The 20,012-nt window shown below is 45.6% G+C and overlaps 1 protein-coding gene across 2 annotated transcripts; it reads right to left on the reverse strand.

The window, feature by feature from the left end:
• Positions 1-1,521: 1,521 nt before the first annotated feature.
• Positions 1,522-19,627, reverse strand: lpar2b (lysophosphatidic acid receptor 2b). 2 transcript variants are annotated; one of them, XM_056586539.1, is made up of 5 exons: positions 19,437-19,627; positions 9,941-10,459; positions 8,188-8,682; positions 6,526-6,779; positions 1,522-4,357 (listed from the first exon to the last, which is right to left on the reverse strand). In XM_056586539.1, the coding sequence occupies exons 2-5, from the start codon at positions 10,200-10,202 to the stop codon at positions 4,259-4,261; spliced, it is 1,110 nt and encodes a 369-aa protein (XP_056442514.1). In that variant the 5' UTR covers positions 10,203-10,459; positions 19,437-19,627; the 3' UTR covers positions 1,522-4,258. The 2 variants fall into 2 exon arrangements, with proteins under 2 accessions (XP_056442514.1, XP_056442515.1); XM_056586540.1 differs by lacking the exon at positions 1,522-4,357 and having other exon boundaries at positions 6,381-6,779.
• Positions 19,628-20,012: the final 385 nt, after the last annotated feature.

Genomic DNA, 20,012 nt, shown 5'->3' on the forward strand with positions numbered 1-20,012 from the left:
ACGTCCATTGGTGATCCAGATGAGCTCACTGATAGACACTCCCCCAGAAGGCTGTGCCCACTTAACGACCTAGCCCCATTACAAATCTACATGCCAAGATGATGTCATCATCCGCTCCCAGCCAGCAACCCCTTTGCATGACAATCATCCCCATCATCATCCTACAGACCCACCCCGGGGCTCCGCCCGGCCCCAACCGTCAGGGGCCCGCCCCTCATTCACCCTCCCAGGGCCACAGTTTACCCGATGCCTTGATAGGCACCAAGCACGGACATCCCGTTAGACAAGATCAGCCCGGAACCAGCCGAGCAGCCAGGCGGAGGAGAGCCAGCCGAGCCGGTCGGGCCACCTCTGACTGAGGGGGAAGAGACGAGGACTCCACTCTGGGCTGTGTCGGTGCTTGCTGATGACGGGCAGGCCTGCTGCGGGGAGCTGCGAGCTAGGGGAAGGCTGGGAAAAGGTTAATGGCCGAAGGAAATGGGGAGATTGCAGAGGAGTCGATTTCACGGGGAGGGTGTGGGGGAATCCCAAGATCAAACGTGCAGGCACGCACGCAAACACACACACACATACACACACAGTCACACACACACACACACACACACACACACACACACACACACACACACACACACACACACACACACACACACACACACACACACACACACACGCACGCGCACACGCACACACACACACACACACACACTTCTCCGAACAAAAGACACAAAAGGGTCGGGAGGCTAAATCATGTGTGTTGACTCAGCCGGGATAATATCAAATGACACAAGTGGATCTACAGGAGAATACAGATTTGAAAGCAATACCAAATGTCTGAGCACCTTACTGTACTATACTATTCCATTTTATTTAGAATTGTTACCTGGTGCCTGAGTTTTGTATTTTCCTTAACATAAATGAAGACATTTCCACCATGAATGGATGCAGAAGAGGCACGAATCGGTGAAGGCAGATTCCCTAGAAAGCTGGAAACCAAAGAGTTGACTGTCAACATTCCCCGATGTATATAGGCTCCATGTGGGAGGACCCTGAGCAAAACAATGCCCCTGCAGTCGCCGGCCTGCATTCATGTTCACACACACCGCATAGCTCAGAGAGAGGCATACCACCACCACGACACGCCACGCCCATCTCTCTCTGGCTCCCCTCCCCTCCACCGGGGACAGAGGGCCGACTGGTCACCCCAGACCTCTGCTCCACCACCAGGCCCCGGGTCCAGAAGATAATCGCTCCCGTGGGGGCAAACTTTATCCGTCTACAACGGCTGACCTTTGACCTCGTTGCTCACCACTGACACAACGATCCACCAGCAACAGGTCGTCTGCTGTCAACAGCCATTCCCGGTTCCTCCGATGTATGGGAGGTTTTAGAGCAGACTTGTTTCCGGCAGGATGTGGGGAGGGGGAGGGGGGGGGGGGGGGGCTTTGGCTGCCCGACCTATAGGTGCAGGGAAGTGGGCTCCGCCCTAAAGGGATCCCTCTTCTCTCAGGCGCTGCTTTGCACTTTGAACATGGAGCCAAGGGTCAAGGTGGTGTAGTGGACTCACTGTAGGGAACGGCATATCAGGTCTGCAGTGGATTGTGGGAAGCATCCAGGGTGAAGGGTGAAATAGTATACCGGTGAGTGTTTTTATTACGTCACTCACACACATACACAAGGACACACATTTTGTTAAGTCACCATAATGAAAATTTATTCTGTGAGATATGTATAGTCCTAAATGAAGCATGTGAATACTAAGCTGGGGAGAAGCAGCCCTAAAGCGAAACGATGAGGTACGGAATGCCTACGAACCAGTCTTGTGTACTTCAGTCTTCCTTGGTTGACTATTAAGTCAGATCTGAAAATACCATCTGGAAGAAGCCACTTTAAACTCTGTTAATGTGTTCCTACAGCCCCGGAGTAAGCTGAAGAAATCGGTTATTTAATATCAAAAGCTTCACAAGATCAGGTCCTTTAGGATAAGTCGGCTCAGACTGCAACTCAACCAACCACTGAAAATAGTACCCACCATACTTCATGGACTTCAAGGAGACAACAGGTGTGTCTTTAACGTGTGTAATTTGGAGTAGCACATTCTAATTATTACATTACAGAGCACAAAAGAGGCCTCATGGGAGCTCTACTGTGTTGTAGATATGGTCTTCTGGCCTGATCAGGACCGGAGGTCAGAGACAGACTGATTTACATGTAGATCTGTTTCACCTCATTTATATTCTTCTTTTTATTTCATTTTGGCCTACGAAAAGCTTTTTATGTAGTCAGTTCAGTTGAACATTTTTCTGTATTACAGTAAAAGAAAAAAATGCTTTGTTACCTTTTTGTACTGATTTCATCATTACATCCCCCGAAAGACAGTCTAAACATTTTCTTACTGTAGGGTTTTGGATTTTTCTTATCAGTGCAATTACTGTACTGTAATTTGCCAAAATAGGTAACATTGGTGTATTGTCAGAACAATGTTGCAGTTTCAACTATAGGTGTACAGTATGACTCTGGGAAGCTGGGATTGTGAGTTTAGCCCATATTCTGATACGATTGTGTCAATGCAATATTTATATGATATATTCACAGTATTGTATAACAATATGGCAAAAGTCTTTATACTATGTACCACTTAATTGCAACTTTTAAAAAAAAAGCTATTCGTAAACAATTGTATACATTGGAATATGTAACAAGGCCTCATCAAAACATATGTAAATAGTATTTTGATGGAAGTGTTTTGAATTGATCACACCAGTGTTTAATTGATGCTCTCTAAGAGATATTAATTTGATTGCTGTGTTTATTGTTTGGTGGAAAAAATCTGTTCTGAGAAGAATTTGTGGAGTTTTGACAAAATTATTAACTCTTCTCAGGTTTGTGTTTAGAGTTTTGAGAAATTGAGCTATAGTTTCAGAAAACGTGTTTAAACGATTGAGAAAAACTGTAAATCAATATGATAAATACATGAGCTATAGGAAGCAGAGCTGCTTATTTTCCACCATCTCAGAGGAGAAGACAGAAAGTGTCAGTCCAAGTTTATCTGAATAGGAAACAACTCCAGTTAACACACTCAATCCTGATCGTTCCTGCCAGGTGTGTGAACGCGATGGGAGCTTCGTCGTCGCGCAGTGTGTTGTTCGGTAAGAAGAAGAAACACAAGCCGGCTGTGTTCAGGGCCTTGAGCGTGCTGAGGGGGGCGCTGAACATTAAGACACCAAAGAAGAAGAAGAAAAACAACAACAGCCTTCTCACGCTACACGGCTGGGGGCCAAAGAAGCAGAAGAAGCAAAAGAGGGAGGGCCCTTTCAAGAGCTGGCTCTCATTGGATGGGAAGGGCAAGAAGAAGAGCAACAAATCGTTTGGCAACAGCATTCCGAAGGACTCTGTATTCAAGCATCTACCAACAAGACGGAAGGACGGGAATGATGAAGGGAGTGGAAAAGAGAAGGGGACTAAGGGTGGTTTACTTTCCAACAAAGGTCCTCCCCGACCTTTCGCATTGTAATCTCAGGTACACAATGGAACATTGATCAGAGCATCCCAACTCCCCTCCCCTATTTCTGGATTTATAGCATCCAATAGACTTGCAGCCTTTTAAATCAGCCACACCCCCCCAGATTTAAGACATTTGCAGGTATCAAGCGTTTAATGATAGGTCAGTTTCTATGGGTTAAACATGCAAATTCAACGTTGGGATTCAACCCACATTGCCATCATGTCTACTGGGTTTAAAGGTTGCAGTTCAAAGGTCAGATCTTTAAATATATATTAACATTATGAGATTGATTTGATGTGCACATGCAAACCAAGAGAACAAAACGATAGTTCTAAAACGACCCCACCCCCTCCTTCAGAGTACCCTTGGATTAAGAAAAAAAAAAAGTGCAACAACTCAAAGAAATACAAGTTATACATGGATTCAGCCTTTGATTGTGAACATTTTAAAACTCTTGGTCTCAAATTGAACCCTGCCGTCATTGGATGACTATAAATACAAGGCTGATTCAAGCCCTACTATTTTTTGCCTTGTTTACTGCACACATAGAAATAGAATTCCAAACACTAAGATGATACATGAACTTTTACAATGCAATCAAATATTGACCTGCACTATGCTTTCTAGGTAATAACATTATGAAAGACAATAAAAAATATTTATAATGTATTCATAATGAGCAATACAAAAAAAAACATACAGATAAAATATGATACAAAATGAAGTGGCAAATGTTCTTGATTCAGGTGAACGCTAATTCTCCGAGGAGTCCAGGGCGTCTTTGGATCCTAGGACACTTTTGGAGGCTCCGTTCTTCAACTCTGTCAATGTAGTACCTTGACCCTTAAGAGGCTACAGTAGCGGACGAAAAAGGGAAGATAAAAGATGAAGGATATAGAGATAGAGTTAAAAAAAGAGGGAAAGGGGTGTAGAGTAGGTGTAGCAGATTGTTAAAAAAATAGACAGAATCAGGTTGAAGGAAGAGAAAGAAATTATATGGAGTTAGTCAAAGTCCAAACTGTTAAATTAATACATCAATTAAAATCAAAGCACAACCATTTTGTTTGTCACCTACGTCTGACTCATTATGTAGGGAAACAATAAGTTCATGACTGCACTAAAGCCCATAATGACTGACAGACAGACAGAAACAGCACACAGCTACACAACAGACAAACAAACAGGCAGGTGCAGATTCCAATACACATTTATTAATTCAACCCCAAATGTACAGCATAGTATGAAGCATTTTATTCCAGAATAACATCATACATAACAGTAAGCCTTCAATATGAAAAGGCATGTCATTTACGAACAAAATATAATTGGCTACAGTCTCGGCTTGTATTGTACAATTAAAAAGAAAAAGAAAAGTACCTGTAGGGGTTATAACCATTGAGCACTTTACCGTGCCGTGATCTGGTAATGTATCGTGTGTCTGTATTGTGGTGGGGAGCAGTGTGGTGCGTGTCTGAACCATCCTAACTCTAAGCTATGGTGCCCCCCCCCCCCCCCATGACCCCCCCATGACCCCACCTCCCACCTCACCCCTCGCTTTTTCTATCCCCTGTTTGACAGGATGTGTAAATATTGTAACCACGAGGGACATCCGCACACGCACATGCTAGCAAGGCAGCTACGGCGATGTAGTTTCGAAGCGACATCTTCCAGAGCGTTGGGTGTTTAGACATGAAGAGTCATCTCTGTGAGACGGAGGGGCAGGGTGCATGGCTTCAATATACACAAGAGGCCGAGGCCCACCAGAAGGAAACGCTCACGAACCTCTGGACAGGGTTAGCGGCATGCAGGGCAAGACGACACACAACGCGTTACACGCCACGCAAAACACAGAAAACACAGGCCCGAGCCTAACAAATATACAGTGAATACACATATACACACACAAATGTGTCAACGGGTATTTCCCGGTGCATCGAGAAATACGGCTAATATTTAAAAATACTTTTCTTTTTGTTTTGCTCTTTCAAATAAAAAGTTAAAAAAATGCGGGATTGGAGATTTTAAAACCCTTGCTGAAAAACGTGAAAAGGCTTTTGACTATCGGCAAGAATATTGAAAAGCACACAATTCTTGTGCTAAATTCTTACGATTTAGATTCCTGTTTCATTGGAATTGTTACAGCACTTGGCTATCCTTGGCTAAACAAGGCGGTGTACAAATCAGGACTCACGGTGCAGCACAGAGTGGACCTGAACACTAGAGGGATGTGTGCACGGTCTCCCCAGCTCTGCACAACACAACAATAAAGTGATTCAATTGGCATATACCTTCCCTGCATGCCTAGTTCCACATTTAAGCAGAACAGACCCCATAATTCCCTTTGTTCCGTTCTGTTACACCAATCTAGGTTTGTTTATTGTTATTTAGCAACGTTAAGGACATACGTCATTCTACCTCAACGCTGGAAATTCTTGCAGTTGACGGCAAAATAAAACTAAAACTTAACAATTGCATCTAATACTAAATCTTGCACAGGGAATCAAGTAGGCCTGTCTAATATTGGCATATGAACCATGCTGATTGTTTTCCGATACCGTCCTAATCGGTTGTCTTAACCGCGGGTTGAATTAAAAAGAACAGCGTCGAACTGTGCGGCCGTGATTGACACCCTGCGTGGCGGACTAACGCGGGAGCATGCATCCCGGGCGCGGGTGACACATGCATCATGCACATCTGTGACAAAAGCTGGGCCGCCATCATCAGAAGGGGTGAGTCCAACCAAAAGCGCGTTAGCTTGCTGTTAAAACGGCAATCGTCTCGTCACAAGCCAGGGTGTCACGACCATCTGTGCGCTAGCACCATTCCAATTCCAAGACGCTTTACCCCCACCCGCCCGCCCGCCCACCCCTCTAGCCGCCTAGCCGCGAGGGCTTCGACCGCTGCGTGGGGGGGGGGGGGGGGTTTCAGTGCTTGGCGTCACGAATGTTTTCGTCGGGGTGACCCCCGTTATCGTGGTGATCCCCGTTGTCGTGGTGACCCCCGTTGCTCTCGGACAGTACCTCTTGCTCCATGCTGGTGAAGCGGGCCGCCGACTCCCCGACGCGGCCCCGCCGACACGGGAAGCACAGGATGCGCTTGAAGGTCCGCCACATGTCCTTGTCCCTGAAGGAGTAGATGATGGGGTTGACGAAGGAGTTGCACTCGGCCAGCACCAGGCAGTACTTCTCGTAGCGGAGCACCTTGCAGCTGTCGCAGCCCAGGCCGTCCAGCAGCAGCACCACCAGGCCGGGTGTCCAGCAGATCACGAAGCAGCCTGCAAGTGGGGGGGGGGGGGAAACATCGCGAAAGAGTGATTTAGATTGAGTTTTGAGAAGTCAATTTTAATGAGATGTAATGAGATGAGCGAGGCAGCGGACCTGGCTTATGTTATACCACCAGGTGTGCCGTTAAAAGCACTTTTGAAAATCTGCCTCTTTTGAAATCACAAGTGGGCGTGTCCACCTAGATGTATGATGGATAGATGAGCAATGTTTGCTGCAGTCCACTGGGTAGGCTGGTACAGTCTGATCTATACAGCAAACATCTACGTTGGCGTACACGCCCACTCGTGATGTCAGAAGAGGCCGATTTTCAAAGCGGCTTGTAACGGCCAATCACAATCAAACCTGGTGGTAAAAATATGTCACCTATAAATTGAGTTTCTCAATTTTAATTGAGATGTCATTAACGAGCAAGGCAGAGGACCTGGTTTAAGCCTGCCTACATGGGGGACCTGAGAGGCATGGGGGCTCGACCCTGAACCTCTCGGCTTGGGAATCGAACCCCCGAACTATCCTGCAACAGAGTAACATTAAGGGGTAACATTAAGGGGGTCAAATAAGGGGTAGCCAGGGGAGAGAAGCAAAAAGACCCCTCTGTTCCCCCCGAACAGCGGAACACAAAAGTAGACACACACGCACACAGTGTGTGGAATGGGTTTGGTCCCAGTGATCCGGTTTCATTATCATAATACAAAGTGGGATAGGAATTCATCATTCTCACACACACAGGCACAAAGCAAGGAGGACTGGGAGCCCACCAATGTATGCGCAAGATAGAAGGTTATGGGAAGATTATGCACCCATACGCGCACACACACACACTCACACCAAAGAATGTTATGCGTCATGGTGGTTTAGGAGTCTTGTTCTGTCTGGGCACGTTTGGGGCTTCTCCGGCCCATTTTACGTAGCAGTAATGTAGCAGGCTGCACCGCGAGGCTCCGGCACCCCCCCCACCAGAACCAACACATTTGCAATATATTCATAAAGAGTTAAAGAGAGCAGATGGAGGTGAACACGGAGACACTGGCCTGATCAACAATAGAAAAAAAAAGGAAAACGGCTGTAGCCGAACCGCCCGGGGACAGAAGAAAATGTGCAGGAGAGTGCGGCAGAGAGTGCGAGCGACGGAAGGGTGGGACAGGTTTAGACACGTCGGAGCGGACGCAGCACGCCTGCCCGGGACTAGTGTGTAAACACAAAGGCATCCCAAGAGCCTCCTGGAACTCATGCACGTGCACGTACTGCTGGAGGATTCCTGTGTGAGGGTAACCGCCCGCCCGTGAAGACCACCCTACCTTATAGAGAACCCGCGGTTACCATCCAGAACATACATCTCCTATAACAGGAGCACCTCCCCCCTGCCCATATTAGGACAATCCCTGGCTGAGTGCGCCTTACCCAGGATCATGGAGACGGTCTTCATCAGGTTGACCACCGTCTCCTTGTGCCGCACCTGGCTGGTGTGCTGCGACATGCGCTGGCTCTTGTGGCGCACGTACAGGAAGATGCGCAGGTACACCGCCAACATGATGGTGAAGGTGAGCAGGTTGAGCAGGCCCCAGAACACCAGGTAGCTGCGGCTGTACATGGGCGCCATGGTGGAGCAGTTCTCCAGGTCGCACAGGCAGTGCCAGCCCATGGTCGGCACCAGGCCCATGAGGATGGCCACCAGCCAGATGCCGATGATCAACATGACCACCCGGCGATTGGTCATCTTGCTGTGCAGCTGCATGGTGAAGATGGTCTGGTGGCGCTCCACGGCGATGGCCAGCAGGTTGACCACGGAGGCCGTGAGGCTGGTGTCGATCAGCCCCTGGCGCACAAACCACTGGTACTTGGACAGCTTGCTGGTCCAGGGGCCCGTGTGGAACATGAGGTGGAGGTAGGAGATCCCTGGGGGAGGTGAACGAGAAAGGGGCACGTGTGACTAGAGTAGAGTGGAGCAGCGCCTGACGTTTGTTGCAGAGACGAGCCAAGCTAACGTGACCGCGACTGCGGACGCTATCGCTTACGCTCACGCTATTGCCAACGGTCATGCTATCGCTCATGCTAAAGCTAAAGCTCACACTATCGCTAACACTCATGCTAAAGCTAAGCTTACGCTCATGCTATCGCTCACGCTAAAGCTAAAGCTAACACTAAAAGGACCTGGGTCAACACAAGAGAATGTTACTTCTTGGGACATGAGCGTATGTTCGGGTCCCAAGAAGTAACATTATCTTATAGGGTGCAAAGTAAAATTCTCCTACATTCTCTTGTGTCGATAAAAACATGGATGGCTAGGAAATAGCTCACATGGAAGGGTAGGGTATAGTAACGAAAAGGCCAACTGTATGATTACTTTTTGTTTGCTTTATGAAGAACTGCAGTTCCATTTTATTTCAAAATACAATTATATTGCGAACCCCCACATTAAGAGTCTCCCTTCTTTTATCATGTATATAGAGCCAACGGCTTTGCTAGATATGTTTGATAATATATGTAGTCTTCCATCTTAAATCTTCTTCATTTTGCACCTTTGTCCATGTGTGAACACATGTCATTCAGTTTTAGCCATGGTTAATGTAAATTATTACAATAAAGTTGATCCATTATATCTCACTGACATGAAAATTTGGTCACAGGATGTTAGAAGTTGAAAACAAAAATATGTCAAAATGTATACCGACAAACTATATGAATCCATCTGTGCAGCTGTTACCATTCATGTGAGCGGGGCATCTGATTCACATTGGGTTTCATTTCCTGGCGCAAAGTACTCACATCCACAATGTTGGGACTTGGTACAATTGTATGTTTTAAGCTGCTGCTTCTCCAGCCAACCGCAGCCAGAGAGCGGTACGTTAGTGGCCCCTGTATCTGGGGTTCCAAATCTGAACATTGTGGGTTTACAGCTTTCCCGAAAGAAGTACCCTTATCCGAAATGTCTCTAATGTCACATCTACAAACTCTTATCCTGTGCAACATTCAAATCTTCAGAGCATATCTATAGAAAAAAATCCTAAAAACGAATGTCTAAATTCACAATTGACGGTTTAGCGATGGTAGGCACGTTTTGCACCACGCATGGTGTGATCACCGCGATTTATAAATCGCGTTCAGTTACACCTCGATGCCGGTTTGAACTCGATTAACGGCTCAGCCCCAGTACCTGAGAGGAGGTCAGCGGCCGCCAGGTTGCCCAGCAGGTAGTAGATGGGGAAGTGGAAGCGGCGGTTGACGAAGATGGCTAACATGACCAACAAGTTGGAGAGGATGACGATGAAGCACACCAACATGCCCAGGCTGACGATGACGTAGTCCCGACTACGCCAGTGGTCGCTGATGTTCTTGCCGCTCGCTTCGTAGAAGAACTTGACCGAGCGGTTGTAGTAGCAACCGCTGACGTCCCCCTCAGTCCTGTCCATCAACATGATGTGCTGAAGGGGGGGTGGGGGGAGGCTGAGCTGAGAGAAATGGGATTAAGGCGGGGAGAGAGTGGCCCAGGCAGGCCCTGTGGAGGCCGGTCCGACCTCAGAAAGGGTAGGGTTTGACGGGGGAGGTTTTTAGATAGTGACCCTATCTAGGTGGAACACCGGCACACCATTGTATGGTAGGAAGCGAGGATGCAGGAGTTGAGGATAAGCCTTTGGTGTTGGCTGGTCTGAGACTCTGGACCTTCCCGGTATACCTGAGGGGAAAGATGCATTTTTTTTTAGAAGGAAAGCCATCACTTTTGTTTTACTGAGTCGTCCTCAGACATGGAGCTTCATGCAAGAAACACTTTTGTGTTTTATAATTTTCTCTTAGATACAATGTACACAATGTATGGTTTTGACCTTTCTACAAGACGCATACAGTGGACAGAGCAAAGGAAAAGAATAAATTGTATTGTCAAACAATTTCTATTCCATGAAAAAGAACAGGTGCTCCGATACCGCTACTAAATATTATGCATTGATTTTTTTTATATATTTCTGAAAGTAGGACTCAAACTCACATTCGCATCTGCGCACGTGTTCAATTATGAACTGGCGGGATGCAGCTGTTATATGCACTATTTAGGACAGTTTCCTGTACTTAAAACCATTTGCAGAATCTAATGTTCCACACTCGTACAACTTTTGTACACAGAAAAGTAACATTGAATCAAGGAAAAGATAGTGGTTCTTTCCTGAAGCCCATTGAGAGTCCAAAACTGCTGTGGATATTCCTGTGATAAAAACACTACGCGATACCATCTCCTTATACATTTAAAAGTCTTTAAGTGTAAAATGAGGTAAAAAATAACACACACACAGTCACACACACACACACACATTCTGACAACAAACCACCTATAAACGAGTCAAACAAGGCCCAACCCTTGTTTTAGCACTGTCCCTGAAAACCAATGCTTACAGTAAACTTGCCATGGCCACAATCCCCCATGGTGTAGTTCTTGTAATCCTGTAAAAGTACCAATGCATTTATTCAGAAGGCTGAGTACAGCCAGAGAAACGCCTCGCAATTACACAATCCAGTTATGACACACACACACACACACACACACACACACACACACACACACACACACACACACACACACACACACACACACACACACACACACACACACACACACACACACACACACACACACACACACACACACACTTAAAATCGCTGGACTAATAACATGACTAATATTTGATCAGTCAGGCCCACATACAGCTTGTAAATCTGGTTCTTGAGCCGGTTCCATTCAGGATACTTGTCGTCATTAAGCAAACCGACCTTGCGTTAACACCTATTTTGAGCGCCCTTTTGTTCCATCCCCTCTTCAACCTGGAGAATATGACATGCTCGCTGGTCGTTACATGCCATCTCCATCTTATTGGAGCACACCGGCGGTTAAGCAATCATCACCCTTTAATTCAATGGTATTGAAAGGAAGACACCTTAACATTTAATAAACATAATATCCCTAGGGCATGGTGTTTTGCACACACATGTGTAATCTAACGTTTTCAGTCCCATTCAGACCATCCTCAGTGCAAACATACAAAGGCAAAAGACTTCCTTATATAGACGACGCCTAGTTGGCGGCAGACATGTCAATCAAAAGGTCAGGTAGGTTGACGTGTTGACTAGACATTTTAAAAGGCACCGCTCACCTATTTTCACTTTTCTTGACAACCTACATGGCCGAGCTCAAGCCTGAATTCAGGCACTATGCCTGAACTCTATCAGGCCTGTGACTAAGTGGACTAGTGCTCACTGCTCATGTGTGAACACACTCCTGGAGACCAAAGCCGCAACAAGAGACATGATCCTGAAATGTTTGTGCTGAGGCAGAGCAATAACATTCCTGCCACTGATCTGAGTGGAAAGGCAAGGGAAACAAAGTGTCCAGGGAAACACCCTCTGGATGCTTACTGTTAATCTATCGTTAGGACAGGAAAAGGATTGATAACAGCTATTCCTGGGCAATAAATCATTAAATTATGGTATTGTGATAGACTTTTGATCAATATCAATATAAAACATGTTCAATATACATAGCGATAAGAGACTGGACCACCAAATCTAGCAGCTGGGTTTGTTACACAAACACGGTTCCATACTTATTTACAATATTACAACAATAAGTGTTTTTCATTGTTGTATCGACATTTGAGTATTTATCAATGAAGAACAGTGGAAGGTCATATTAAGTGCTATACGGAAGTGTTTAAATCCAGAATGGTAATTCCTAGTCTCATTTTTTTTTGGACTAGTTATCGATATCGATCAATATGATCGAGTTATATCACGATATGTCTTTCAGCCATATCACCCAGGCATAATAGCGGCTCTACCTGAACCTGAATGAAAAAAACCTCCTGTTGTGTAGTGTCTAACCAAGTACATTTGCTGCCGTTATTCTCAAACATGCCGCTCCCTTGAAACATCCGTCTGTGTGAAAAAGATGGTATAAGCCAAAGCAACATCCCCATCTGCTAATTTGCATCCAGAAATCTGAATGAACATGCAGTCTCACACCCCACAGACATCTTGTGGAAATGGGTCCCGAGATAACCAAATGGGGCAGCTAGCACTTTTTTACTCATTTCCTTTGTTGCTTCATCATAGCACTCCTTTACAGGATGTCGCTGTCAAAGAGCAGCACGCTGCCTTCGACTGTGCCGAAGGTTGGTTTTAACAAACACCCCCCTGACTAGTCATGCACGTGTTTAATGGATCGCAGAGGAAACAGGAGCATAAACAGTACTGATGGGGTTATAAAATGTATAATTAGGGGTAATTTTATAACCACATAAAAGATTAAACGTTCGTGCTCACTTTATGAATAAGACATTTGCTTTCAATACACCAAACATATGGTGAAAGGTCCAAGTTGGTAAAGCCTAAACTGGTTATCATTTCTGGAATATCCACCATGTAGCTAGTGTATCGACTGGTGTGCGATACTTGATTGGCTGGTTTGACTCATTCAGCCAAATCCAGTTTGGCACACCGCCGGTCTATACACCAACTAGTTATCACTTCCAGAATATCCTCCATGCAGCTAGTGTACCGACCGATTTGGCATGCTTGACTGGATAGAAAAGTAATTTCAACATATTTGAAGAGGTGCCTCTTGTTTTTGTTTTATCATAGCCCTACACCTAGCTCTTCTTAATTTGCCATAATGTATATTTAATTTGCATCCAGTTGCCTCTCAAAGATAGCCCAACACCAGATCACCACATGTTGGTGAGACACGGCCTAACCAACATAGAGTCAAACGATGCATTTGTCTGTAGCTGTGAATTCATCATATATATGATCCACGAGTTGTGTGTAAATGGAGTGAGTTGCATCAGTAAACACAGGTTTGCTCTCAACCCGCTCATTACCAGAGACACGCCCGCCTGTCTTCTCCCACTCCCTCCAAAACAAAGCCAAGAGCTCAACTTTACAACAGCAATCTCTGCTCTATTGGTCTCTGCATGTTCTTTTAACAATGTTACAATTGTACCAGTTGCAAAGGGTATTGAACCATCCCTTGTTTCTACTGGAAACTAAAGTAGGACTCAACACTATACAGCTTGAGATCAGGAGGCCGACTCAGGGTGTAAGGCTATGACAATACTAGGTACACATTGGTAGGTCTTCAGAAAACAAACTTCCTTCACCGACAAAACCATGTTCAAGCGTCAACATCCAGCCAGTAACTTCAGGAGAATGCACCTGGTTTAAAAAACGAACTGGCACATGTTACTCAAAAAATGTTGAGTAAAACAACACGAAGCAAACATAGCATATAATGGGCATATGAAATGCTTTAATAAGAGAACTGTGTGTGTGTGTGTGTGTGTGTGTGTGTGTGTGTGTGTGTGTGTGTGTGTGTGTGTGTGTGTGTGTGTGTGTGTGTGTGTGTGTGTGTGTGTGCAGGGCCGTTGCTACAATTCCTGGGCCCTAGACAAGATTTACTGATGGGCCCCCCTGCGCTGAATTGTTGACGGGGGGGTGGAAGGAGCACATTGTTGACCGGGGAAAGCAATTGTTGAGGGGGGGGGGGGGGGGGGGGGGGTGTACTATGGAAGTACTATGGGCTGGTGATATAATGATAATTTAGAATTAAATTCAGGGGGCCCACAGCCCCCCCTGGGCTGTGGGCCCCCTGAATCGTCATCACCTTTCACCCCTTATCGACGGCCCTGTGTGTGTGTGTGTGTGTGTGTGTGTGTGTGTGTGTGTGTGTGTGTGTGTGTGTGTGTGTGTGTGTGTGTGTGTGTGTGTGTGTGTGTGTGTGTGTATCGCGTCAACGAGGGTGGTCAACCTCCTTTACGCAAAAAAGAAAAAGAACTAGAACTGCAAGCAGTTATGCAGGGGTCCAAGAAGTGTGCATTTCGCCGGCACAACGCGACAAGAAATGTGCATTTCGCCGGCACAACGCGAACCAAGTATTCAAAACGCTACCGTGAACAACCTGTGGATATAAAGGTTTTGACTGTGAGAGGTTCAGTGTGGGAGTTTCGGCCCCAAACGCATTTTCCGCTACCGTTTAGTCGTCGACGGTTGGATCAAAATAGTTTTTACTGATTTGCAACGCAAAACATATATTCAAAACGCTACCGTTTCGTCAACGATGGTCGGATCAAAATAGTTTTGCTGATTTCTTGTAGTGTGCGTCTGAAGATGTCGTGTGCAAAGTTTGGTGTCAATTGGGCAAGAAATGTGGGAGGAGTAGCGAAAAGGCAGTTTAGCTGTTTTTGCGATTTTGCATAAAGAAAATACTGACGCAAATGGGCCTGGCCTATGCCAAAAGATGCAGCTGACTCCAGTGAATCTGTGCGTATAACGTTTTCGACTGTGGGAGCTTCGGTGTGGGAGTTATAGCCTAAAACGCGTTTTCAGAACATTCCATTGGCCAAATAGGAGATATATTATTTCGTCGTTTTTTGGCGCCGCCCTGTTGGCGAAATTTTCCAAAGACAATTTTCCTTTGCCAAATAACTCCCGCCCACATTAATAATTCTTGGCCATATTTTTTATATAGACTCGGGTTTGCCCCTTGATGGTTCCCTTATAGTTTGAAGAACATTCCTTGGGCCAATTAGAAAATATACAATTTCCTCGTTTATTGCGCCCCCTAATGGCGAAATATTCCGAATTCTTTACTGAACGCCATTAAGGGTAGCACCGACATGTGTCTAAAATCTGGACTTGATCCGACGTCTACTTTTGGTATTCTTTGAATTTTTGCGTTTCGACGTAAAACGTAGCCAATAAACAAATATTCAAAACGCTCCCGTTTCGTCGTCGAAGGTCGGATAAAAAAACTGTTGATGATTCCTTTGCGTGTGCGTCGGAAGATGTCGTGTGCAAAGTTTGGTGTTGATTGGTCAAGAAATGTGGGAGGAGTAGGGAAAAAACTGTTTTGCGGTTTTCGCGATTTAGCGAAAAATATTCATAGACGCAAATGGGCGTGGCCTAGCCCAAAAGATGCAGCAGACTCCAGTGCATCTGTGGGTATAACGTTTTTGACTGTGGGAGGTTCGGTGTGGGAGTTATAGCCCCAAACGCGTATTCCTTGGTATAGCGCCACCTAGTGACCGGCGTGTCCGGATTTTGTCGTCTGCGTACACATCACAGACCTGGATCTAGTCATGCAATTGGCGTGTCCGCACCATTTACGGTTTGGGGTGTGGCCCCACTTTTAGGGAAGGAAGTATAATAATAACTAGAACTGCAAGCAGTTATGCAGGGGTCCAAGAAGTGTGCATTTCGCCGGCACAACGCGACAAGAAATGTGCATTTCGCCGGCACAACGCGAAGCATGTGTTCAAAACGCTACCCTGAACCTGTGGATACAAAGGATTTGACTGTGGTAGGAGTAGCGAGAAGTCAGTGTTGCGTTTTCGCGGCGAAATTTTGTCGAAGATATACAATTTCCTCGTTTATTGCGCCCCCTAATGGCGAAATTTTCCGAAATTTTTATCCAACGTCATTAAGGTTAGCACTGACATGTGTGTAGAATTTGGACTCGATCCAATGTCTAATTTTGGATTTTTTGGATTTTTAATTTTCCACGTCTAATTTAGCTAATATACCAATATTCCAAGCGCTACCGATTCGTTGTCGAAGGTCGGATCAAAAAAGTGTTCGAAATTTATTTTTTGTGTGCGTCTGACGATGTCGTGTGCAAAGTTTGGTGTTGATCGGGCGAAAAATGTGGGAGGAGTAGCGAAAAAACAGTTTTGCGGTTTTCGCGATTTAGCGAAAAATATTCATAGACGCAAATGGGCGGGGCCTAGGCCAAAAGATGCAGCAGACTCCAGTGCATCTGTGTGTACAAGTTTTTGGACTCTAGGAGGTTCGGTGTGGGAGTTATAGCCCCAAACGTGTTTCTCCTTGGTATAGCGCCACCTAGTGGCCGGCATGTCTGGATTTGGTTATCTGAGTAGCGGTGCCGGACCTGGTTCTAGTCATGTAATTGGCGCGTGTGCACCATTTACGGTTTGGGCTGTGGACCCACTTTCAAGGCGGGAAGTATAATAAAAAGAAAAATCCTTACAAAAACAATAGGGATCCAACCTGTTGGCTTGGACCCCTAATAACTAGAACTGCAAGCAGTTATGCAGGGGTCCAAGAAGTGTGCATTTCGCCGGCACAACGCGACAAGAAATGTGCGTTTCGCCGGCACAAAGCGAAGCTTGTGTTCCAAACGCTACCCTGAACCTGTGGATACAAAGGATTTGACTGTGGTAGGAGTAGCGAGAAGTCAGTGAAGCGTTTTCGCGGCAAAATTTTGTAGAAGATATACAATTTCCTCGTTTATTGCGCCCCCTAATGGCGAAATTTTCCGAATTTTTTATCGAACGACAGTAAGGTTAGCACCAACATGTGTGTAAAATTTGGACTCGATCCGATGTATAATTTTGGATTTCTTTGGATTTTTGATATTCCACGTCTAATTTAGCTAATAAACCAATATTCAAAGCGCTACCGTTTCGTCGTCGAAGGTCGGATCAAAAAACTGTTGATGATTCCTTTGCGTGTGCGTCTGAAGATGTCATGTGCAAAGTTTGGTGTTGATTGGTCAAGAACTGTGGGAGGAGTAGGGAAAAAACTGTTTTGCGGTTTTCGCGATTTAGCGAAAAATATTCACAGACGCAAATGGGCGTGGCCTAGGCCAAAAGATGCAGCAGACTCTAGTGCATCTGTGTGTACAAGTTTTTGGACTCTGTGAGGTTCGGTGTGGGAGTTATAGCCCCAAACGCGTATTCCTTGGTATAGCGCCACCTAGTGACCGGCGTGTCCGGATTTTGTCGTCTGCGTACACATCACAGACATGGATCTAGTCATGCAATTGGCGTGTCCGCACCATTTACGGTTTGGGGTGTGGGCCCACTTTTAGGGAAGGAAGTATAATAACTAGAACTGCAAGCAGTTATGCAGGGGTCCAAGAAGTGTGCATTTCGCCGGCACAACGCGAAGCATGTGTTCAAAAATTGAGAAACAGCGTATGCCAAAAGATGCAGCTGACTCCAGTGAATCTGTGGATATAAAGGTTTTGACTGTGGGAGCTTCGGTGTGGGAGTTATAGCCCAAAACGCGTTTTCAGAACATTCCATTGCCCAGTTAGGAGATATATTATTTCGTCGTTTATTTGCGACCCCTTGTGGCGAAATTTTCCAAAGACAATTTTCCTTTGCCAAATAACTCCCGCCCACATTAATAATTCTTGGCCATATTTTTTATATAGACTCAGGTTTGCCCCTTGATGGTTTCCTTTGAGTTTGAAGAACATTCCTTTGGCCAATAAGAAGATATACAATTTCCTCGTTTATTGCGCCCCCTAATGGCGAAATATTCCAAAAATTTTATTGAACGACATTAAGGTTAGCACCAAAATGTCTGTAAAATTTGGACTCGTTCCGATGTCTACTTTTGGATTTTTCTGGATTTTTGATTTTCCACGTCTAATTTAGCTAATATACCAATATTCAAAACGCTACCGTTTCGTCGTCGACGGTCGGATCAAAAAACTGTCCGATAATTTCTTTGCGTGTGCGTCTGAAGATGTCGTGTGCAAAGTTTGGTGTTGATTGGTCAAAAAATGTGGGAGGAGTAGGGAAAAAACTGTTTTGCGGTTTTTGCGATTTTGCGAAAAATATTCATAGACGCAAATGGGCGTGGCCTATGCCAAAAGATGCAGCAGACTCCAGTGCATCTGTGTGTATAAAGTTTTGAATGTGGGAGGTTCGGTGTGGGAGTTATAGCCCCAAACGCGTATTCCTTGGTATAGCGCCACCTAGTGGCCGGCAGGTCTGGATTTTGTCGTCTGCTTAGTCCGAACAGATCTGGATCTAGTCATGCAATTCGCGTGTCGGCACCATTTACGGTTTGGGCTGTGGTATCACTTTTAGGGGGGCAAGTATAGGAATAATAATCCTTACAAAAACAATAGGGATCCAACCTGTTGGCTTGGACCCCTAAAAAAAGGTTTCACAAAACGAGTCGTTGAGGATATACAAATTGCTTTAGGTCAAGGTCTACGTCATACACCAATATCCATTGACAGTAATGTGTCATGCAGGTAATTTCAGAACAGGCTAGGATTAAGACTGGAAGACTCCACTACTGTGAGTGACTAAAAAAAGGGCTTGCCTAAGGTCAGATTGCTGCAGGTGGTGGCGGGGAGCAGGCCCTATAGTTGTGTTAAAGATAACAGGTTGACGAAACGTGAAACAAGACTTGACTTGGGAACGCGGAGCAGCACGTTCAAGTCTAAACAAAAAGTGCAGGTTACATGTAGGTGATCAGGCAGCAGAGAGCTCCTATCCCAGGACCTTGAGACGCGGCGGCTCCCACCGCAAGCTGACCCGTCAGACAAGGACAACGCGCCAGAAAACAGATTTGAATTGTTTTTGTTTCGTTGGATTTCATCCAGAATCCAAATCACCATTTGTTCAGTTTTGTCAAACAACACAACAACCGCTCTCTTTTTGAATCGGCTCTTTTGCTTTACTTAAAAGTTGTTTTAAAAAAAGAGCGAGTCGGTCCATGGCAAGTAGGATAAAGTGGCTCCCATTTTTGTTGCCTCACTCACTCATTAGCCTATCTACGATACTCTCTAAAAACAGTTTAAACAAAGGAACTCGTGTAGGAAAAAGCCAACGGATTGTTTTACTTACTGCTGCTCTATTACTAGTGCTTCTCCATTCCAGATGTTTCTAAAAGGGTCCGTCTTCCACCAACAAAAGTGGTTTATTCCACCGTGTGTTCCCTTTAAGGCTCCCCGGTCGTAGCCTACCTGTGGCGGTGAGCACTGAGCAGAGTGGCTGAACCACTGAGAAAGGGCGCGGCGGCGGCGGCGACGGGAGAACACGAGCTCGCACGATAAAGGGTTTCGGTCTGATCCGCTCAACCTGAGCGAGTGGTACCCGCCCCCAACACCCCCTCCCGCCCGTGCACGAAGGAAGAGCCAATAGGCGTTAAGATTGAAATATGAGTGACAAGGTATGAATTGAAATTCGGCACCACTTTTTACTTCTTCTTTTTTTTCACTGTAAATCGTTAATGCAGCCTAGCGGGACACAATGTGTCAGGCAGGTTAATAGAGGCTCCAATGTAAACGATTCTGGCAGGGGAATGGTGGTTTCAACCTGTAAATAAATAATCGATGGGTCCGTTGAAAATGATGCTGAAAGTCAGAGTGAATGACGCCGATGTGATTGCGCATACAAAGGAAGGCGGTTGGTTTAAATCTT

The sequence above is a fragment of the Gadus chalcogrammus genome, chromosome 3, assembly GCF_026213295.1.
Source record: "Gadus chalcogrammus isolate NIFS_2021 chromosome 3, NIFS_Gcha_1.0, whole genome shotgun sequence".
NCBI lineage: Eukaryota > Metazoa > Chordata > Actinopteri > Gadiformes > Gadidae > Gadus > Gadus chalcogrammus.

What these genes read in the sequence shown, in the direction of transcription:
- lpar2b (XM_056586539.1), bottom strand. Translation starts at nt 10,202, where the DNA reads ATGTTGATGGACAGGACTGAGGGGGACGTCAGCGGTTGCTACTACAAC. An exon ending in GGCCGCTGACCTCCTCTCAG is followed by an intron (nt 8,683 to 9,940) that starts GTACTGGGGCTG and finishes CACCTCCCCCAG; the next exon opens with GGATCTCCTACCTCCACCTC. An exon ending in TCACCAGCATGGAGCAAGAG is followed by an intron (nt 4,358 to 6,525) that starts GTACTGTCCGAG and finishes CCGCTACTGTAG; the next exon opens with CCTCTTAAGGGTCAAGGTAC.